The sequence below is a fragment of the Montipora capricornis genome, chromosome 8 (genome assembly GCF_036669925.1).
Source record: "Montipora capricornis isolate CH-2021 chromosome 8, ASM3666992v2, whole genome shotgun sequence".
NCBI classification, from domain to species: domain Eukaryota; kingdom Metazoa; phylum Cnidaria; class Anthozoa; order Scleractinia; family Acroporidae; genus Montipora; species Montipora capricornis.
In genome coordinates, this window is record NC_090890.1 from 21168384 (window position 1) to 21175883 (window position 7500).

Here is a 7500-nt window from a genome sequence, read left to right on the forward strand (position 1 = left end):
TCAAGTTCAATTGAGACGCATGGAGACGCATCACCGTCACATGCGGATTGCGTTTGTTGGGCTCTTCTCAATTCCAAGGGGTTTTTCTCCATCCACTGAACTTTCCCCTCTCATAACAAATCCACATAGGAATGGATTTGATTTGCAGTGTCCGTTAGCTCAAGCTTAAGACTTTAATACTATTATGATTATTATGAATCCTCGAAACTTGAAAAAATACAAAGTTTATTTATTGTTCGCGGGGTGTAACCAAGGGCATAGCGTGAAAAGTCCGAATTCGGGTCTTACTTTGGTACAATTATGAAGTGAGTATTTGTAAGTGTCTGTATGAGAATAGTGTACGAAAAGAAACCACTTCAGAAAGGCTTTATTACCTTATTAAACAAGCACCGTGCGATATTTTTATCAGTGTCTATGACATTGCAAACTTGCGGCTGGAGCTGTAGGAATTCCAGAAATGCTTCATGAACTATGAACTACGTGCAACTTACTAGTCGTTTTGACCATTTAGAGGCTCAGACTGAATTCATTGGGTATTCGTGTTTAAACGAACATTAAGTTTGCTCTCCAGTTTCCCATAACTCATTACAAATGGGAGTCACATTCTTTTATTTATTAGAGGTAGAATAAGCATCGCTAAATCAACTCCTATAGATGTGTCCCGACTTGCAAACGACAAGAGATATAGTTGTTAAAATCATTTACAAAAAATGATCATTAATTTCCGCCGTCGAACATGACAAGGGCACTAAACAATTTAGTCAATTTACAAAAAATGATCAATAATTTGGTCGAATATTTCGTTGCTTATACGGTTATGAGCCTGAAACTGAATCTAGAGGACATTTATAGTAAAGGTGGGAAATTATTTTAGAGCATTGAGCAGCGCCATCGTACTGTAATGGCTTCGACTCCCTCCCAAACCTGGATTATTTCCAGGCTTCTTCTCAAATGCTTAAGTTGCCAAACTAATCGCGACGTTTATTCTCGTATGAAATTCCTTCATGCACTCTGTCTGCGGTTTTCAATGCATGATGTCTCTTTAGTATATATTTTTTTATGTCTAGACATACAGTACATCTTTACAACCCCATTAAAAAAAACGTTAGACTCACCATTAAGAACAGATGGCTTCGACAAGATTTACTTTAGAAGACTAACACAGACTAATCCAGCAAAATAGACGACGAGAACGTGATGTGATTAGCTGCCACAATTGGTCCTTCCCATGTGCCCTTCAAAGTCAGCTGAATTGTTCCGTTGTCGTGGTGTTGGTGCCGCGGAGGGCTCGTATCCAATGTTGAAGCAATAAAGAAGTGTGACTTGCTAGGACAAAACAATTAATTTTTTTTGTTGGAATAATGCTAAGTAGTAAACTTCCAAGCGCAAGGTGGTTAGCGGAATAGTTTTTTTTAGACAGACAGACAACAGATAGTTGGAGATAGATAGACAGATGTAGATAGGTAGTTTCCAGTACTTCTTCGTTCCTTTTGAAAAAGCAGAAAAAAAGTCCTACAATTTTGGAATAACAGCTACAAATAGTACCACTTCCTGGAAAACCGACCTAACCACATCCTGAAAATATTCCGAACACAAAAGTGCGTAAACTTTTTACAGCGTTCCTCTTGAAAGGAACAAGCGTAAACCGGTTCTTTTGTTCTCTTTATGTGGAATGTAATTTTTTGTTGAAGACAATATGAATAAATTAACTGTCCGCGGGATGACCGTGAAATCTGCTACGAGAAAAACATGGAAGCAATTTAGGTTACACTTCGAATCCGTGGCATAAAATAGAGGATAAAGAGCAAGCGAGTAATATATAAAGCTAAGAGCACGAGATCGTTGCTGTAAGTAAAACAAATAAATAAAGAAAAGGGAGACTTAAAAAAAAAAAGCCGAACAACGAGGAAATGTTTACAGTTAGATGGGGAGGTGTTATTCAAAAACACAATCATTATACCAATAAAGATCTGAAAGCGCTCTCTCCGTGTACCCGTCAAACTCGCTGTGCCTTAAAGAAACTCTCAAAATTCGAACTTTGAAATAAAATAATGTGAATAAGACTGAGACGCACTTATAGCAATATAGCGAAGTGATCTTCAAAACCCTCTGTCCTATCTATAAATGCGTCTCCATGTTTCCGCCATATTCATGCATTTTATTTCAAGAAATTCTGGTCCTCGATATTGTCCCCTACACTAAGACATCTCAAACAAGTCGGGAACACAGTTAAAGACGAATAAATACTTCCAGCTAAATAGAGAGGTACTGTTCAAGGAACCTAATCATTATGCCAGTTTCATTAGGAAAATAACACAAACAGCGGTGATAAACATTGTATTCCAACGCATTTTTATAAAACTTGACGTTTCGTATGCTAGTCAACACACATTTTCAAAAGTGACCGTTACAATTTTTAAAAACTATATAAATAAAAACTATAAAAACTATATAATATAACTATTGTAACGGTCACTTTTGAAAATGTGTGTTGACTAGCATACGAAACGTCAAGTTTTATAAAAATGCGTTGGAATACAATGTTTATCACCGCTGTTTGTGTTATTTTCCTAATGAAGCTACGATGGCCTAAGAACAAGACATTATGCCAGTTGTTGAAGATCTGGAAGTGCTGTCTCCGTGTATCCGTCATATCGACCATGTTTGAAGAAATTCATTCAACTCTAAATCATCCCTGGCATAAGAAATCATAGATAAGATGGAAACACCGGAGATGGTGGAGACAGACTTACAGTAGCATAGGTGAGTAAATAATAACAGACGGTAATCAATATGCCACTGAGAGATCTGGAAGTGCCGTCTCCGTGTATCCGTCATATACACTATACATACATGCAATTCCAAGTTCTTCCCGTGAATAAAATATCTCAAACAAGACGGAAACAACGGAGATGGTAGAGACAGACTTGCAGTTTAAAATGGAATAATCAAAACACTACTACTAAACTACTAAATAACTACGACTAGTATTTCTTCGTCATTAACTGCGTTTCCGACTTGTTTGAGACTTGTCTTAGTGTAGGGGACAATTTTGAGGACCAGAATTTCTTGAAACTGGCGGAAACACGGAGACAGCATTTCTAGATAGGACAGAGGAATCACTTCATGATTAGGCTCTAAGAATAATAGAAGGGGGTAGTTTCTAAAGAAACTGTGGCGCTGCGTCGGTGGGGAAGTAGTATACAAAAATTTGGTTTTATCAACGGAGTTGATAATGTTAATTGGCCACCGTACAGAGATTCTAAAAGCTGACTTTTCGAGCGTTAGCCCTTCGTCAGAGCGAATCGAGGGATTATGGGTTACGTGTAGTTTTTATAGTGGAGTAGGAGTTACGCTATTGGTGGTAACATGGCAACGTGAAAAATAGGAATATATTAGTTAAATGAAAAGCGTTCGTTAATACCGTGAGGATTAAGGGTGCCGATTTGGAAGATGAATTTTTGTTCCAGATTCTTGCGGCTTTCCGTCGTACCTAGATGTAGGGAAAGCGGCAGATAGCCATATATTTTTTGGCGTGGTTAGGGAGATTAAAATGACGAGCGACTGGCTTAGATGCATCTTTGTCATTCTTCTCAACATCGCGAAGGTGTTCGCGGAATCGGTCACCTAGTCGTCTACCTATCTCGCCAATGTATAATTTATTGCATAACGTACAGGTTATGCAATAAATGACATTTGCGGAGGTACATGTGAAACGATCGGTGATCTTAACAGGTCGCTTATGTCCCGATATCTTGCTAGTGTTAACGATGAAAAGACAAGTTTTGCATCGTGAGCGCGCGCATTTGAAAGTGCCGGGTTGCTCGTTAGTTTTGAGCACGCTTCTAACTAAAAAGTTGCCTACGTTTTTGTCCCGTTTGAATGAAATAAGTGGAGGTTGCGAAAAGATTCTACCAGTCTCGGGATCATTTTGGAGTAATTTAAAATTATTAGGAATGATACTTTTGACTGCGTGATTATGAGGATGGAAAGTGAGGGTGAATGGAATTCTGTCATTCTTATCTTTTTGTAACGTTTGGAGTGATGACTGTCGATCAAATTGTTGTGCGCGATGATGGCCCTCTTTGACCACAGAGACAGGATAGCCACGTTTTTCGAAGAACTGGCACATCTCTTCTGATTTGCTGGAAAAATCGGAGTCATCACTACATAGACGTCGAAGTCTAAGAAACTGAGTTCTTGACATGTGATGGATGTGATGATGAATACAACAAATAACTGTGAGAATCTGTAGGTTTGTAGTGCACACTGGTACATAGCACGTTGCCACTAATAGAAACTTTGATATCTAGGAAAGCCAGTGAGGTTTCCAAAATTTCCCAGGTATATTTAAGAGCCGGATGAAAAGAGTTGACAGAGGTTATAAAATGATCGATTTCTTCTCTGCTGGATGAAATAACGCCGAAGCAATCGTCGATGTAGCGGCCGTAGAGTTCGGGTTTGGGGCCGTTGCACTGATTAAAAAATTGGTGTCCAACATATCCTACAAAAAGATTGGCATAGCTAGGTCGCATTCTTGAGCCCATCGCTACACCGTTAATTTGTTTGTAATAGTTGCCGGCGAATGAAAAACAGTTATATAAGCGTTAAAACTACTTCGGCAAGGCGGAGGAGCGTTTCCGAGCTTGGTTCTTTGACAGTGCGTTGATCGAAAAAGTGTTTAAGTGCTTGAAGACCTTCGCTATTGGGAATAACTGTGTATAGAGATGCAATGTCCATGGTGAAAAAAAGTTTGTCTTGGCCGGAGAAATTGAAATCGCGGAAAATTTTTAGTGCGTGTGTACTGTCTTTAATGTGTGATGGCAAAGATTTGACGATAGGCGTCATGATCCTGTCTAAGTAGCTAGAAATGAGTTCGGTGGGGCAACTACAGGCAGAAACGATAGGGCGACCTGGGTTGTTAGGTTTGTGAATTTTAGGCAAGAAGTAAATGCACGAAATTCTAGGGGTGTTGATGATGAGATTAGTGGCAGTGTCCGGTAATTCTTGATTAACTATGAGATTCTGAATGGTGTCTTTGACAAGTGTTTGATTTTTGGAAGTGAGATCTTTCTGGATTTTGGCATAAAACGAGGTATCCGAAAGTTGCCGCAAAGCTTCTTTTTGGTAAAGGTCGGACCGCCAAACAACTACCGCGCCGCCTTTGTCGGCTGATTTGACAGCTATGTCATTGCGTTTACTAAGATTTTTAAGCACTGCCCACTCTTCCCAGGAAAGGTTGGGAAATTTAGTGTTACGATTGAATTTAAGTTTGTGAATGTCGTGACGGCATTTTTTGGTGAAAAAATCTAAAGAGGCAAATTGTCCCTCTGGAGGAATCCATTTAGTATTGCGAACTTAAAGTGTTTCAAAAATATCTTTGTTAGAAGTGTCCGAATCGTCCTCTTTGTCGTGAAAAAAGGCTTTTAATTGACGGCGGCAAAGGAATTTTTCAACATCTTGCTTAATAAAAAATTCGTTGGTGCGTTTGGTAATAGGGACAAAATTTAGGCAAAGGGAATGACAGTGTGCAAACGTGGCGAAGAAGAGCAATCGTGTGCACCATTGTGCACAACACTAAAAGACGATAACAACAACTTTATGCAGTCTAAAGTTGACATGCCTTTTTCCAACAGTCTTCAACATATCAGCCCTTGGAATCAATTCACGCGAGTGAGCGTGTCTTAAGGTTACAAGTTGTTTGCAGCTCCTTTATGGCCAAGCTTCGTGACAAACTGATAAAATCTCTAGTGAGTGCCGGCTTGCAATTCGACGTTTTTGGAATAGGATAATGCAATGTATCTTCAGACGTCCAAAACGCCACAAAAGCCGTCGCGTTGCCGATCGTAGTAGCGGTCAATGACATCAAACGAGCCATGGCGAAACTTAGTTACGCCCTCTACTGTGGAGAAATGTTTAGAAAGGTGAAGATTGCAAAATATACATATCAGCACTGCTGTTCGGTAAAGAAATTTCTTTCTTTGCTGGGCAGCAATGATCAGTTCAAAGAAACAATCATCAAGCATCTCAACAAGTTAGTGGAAATTCTTGGTGATAGAGAAAGCGAGTTTATCAAGCAGATGCGTATCAACTACGACTTGATCGAAGTGAATAGAGGGTGGTGCTTTTCAATTAGCCAGAGAAAGTTTGTGTCAAATCCCATCAAAGAATCTGATATTGGCAAAGAATCTCCAAGGGCGTTCATCCAGTACGAACACACTAAAGAGCCAGATCCAGGGTACTTTAAAGAAATATTAGAAAATAGCCTCAGTCAGCTGGAAATAGCGCACTTTTGCGAATATTTCATCCGTCTGTTCAACTGCCGCATTAAACAATACAAAGAAAAAGTCATGTGCCCCATAGGAGAGCCCAACAGTGGGAAAACGAGTCTTTTCACGCCCATCAGTCGCTTGATCCCTGCCAGATACATCGCTATGATCAGCAAAAAAAAGGCTTCCAACAAGAGCTTGATCGATGAAAATACCCAAATACTTTTCCTGGACGAGGCTCACGCCAAGCTAATGGATCCAGACGACTGAAAAATATTAACACAAGGAGGGCTAACGGCACACGACCGCAAGTACAAAACATCAAGCATGGCAGTGGTAAGATGTCCAATGTTCATCACCTGTCAGACGGACATGGACTTTGGTGCAGAGCACAACACGGCTATGGATGCCCGCTTAAAAAAGTTCTACTTCAGGAGTCTGACCTCGCCGCGTGTGGCAGGAGTACAAGAATTCTTGCGAAACAATGCTATGGACTGCATCGTTTTGGCATGCAGTCTCGCTCAGACTCCCGACGACGATGTACTTCCTCTCGTGCCAGGGACCAGTCTAAGAACGGATGAGAACATCGACGAAGACGAAAAAGACAATACAAGGGCCATACAACTGGACGAAAACGATAGCGAGCAGGAAGGCAGTGAGCAAGTGGAACCCATCACGGCCATAGAAGACAGTGATGGACAGTGCGAAGACTCGGACGCTGTCTCTACGTATACGGACCAGTGGGGAAAGAGTCTAGAGAATATCGAACGTATGAAAGAAAAACAGCCAGGCCACAGTCTCGCGCAGAGGCAACTTGGGCTGCTCGCCGCTGAAATCAAACGTGTTGTCGATGAAAGGAAGAGCCAGAAAGAGCGCGCACGATTGCGTGTGATGGAAGAAACTAAGGAGCGCTGGTTCGCGCTTGGAATGATGAGAGGGGAAGACGCCCACCTGCTAGATTCTGTCACCGGCCCTTACCATCCAAATATAGAGCGTTCCAGAGATGAATACTTCTCCAGAAAGAAAGAAGAAGAGCAACGATTGCTCGAACGAAAAGCACGCGAGTACTTAGACAACGAGTGGGTGATGGAAAAGGAAAAAGAACTCCGAGAGCTCCAAAGAAATGAAGATGCAGCCACAGACCCAGACATAAGGAAATCAATCCATTGCATGATGGAAATAACTGTCGAAGCGCTGAAGTTGAGATTTCAGAGGGAAGAAGTTCCCGGGC

General features: G+C 40.9%; 1 protein-coding gene across 1 annotated transcript in view; it reads right to left on the reverse strand.

Annotated features, from left to right (window-relative positions):
* LOC138013833 (very long chain fatty acid elongase 7-like) overlaps positions 1-1143 on the reverse strand; it is a gene marked incomplete at its 5' end in the record, with an annotated part of 9441 nt that extends 8298 nt beyond the window's left edge. The window contains one exon of the mRNA XM_068860885.1: positions 1116-1143. Within this exon, the coding sequence (XP_068716986.1) occupies positions 1116-1143 (28 nt within the window). The remainder of the gene's footprint in view (positions 1-1115) is intronic.
* Between the last annotated feature and the right edge of the window lie 6357 nt (positions 1144-7500).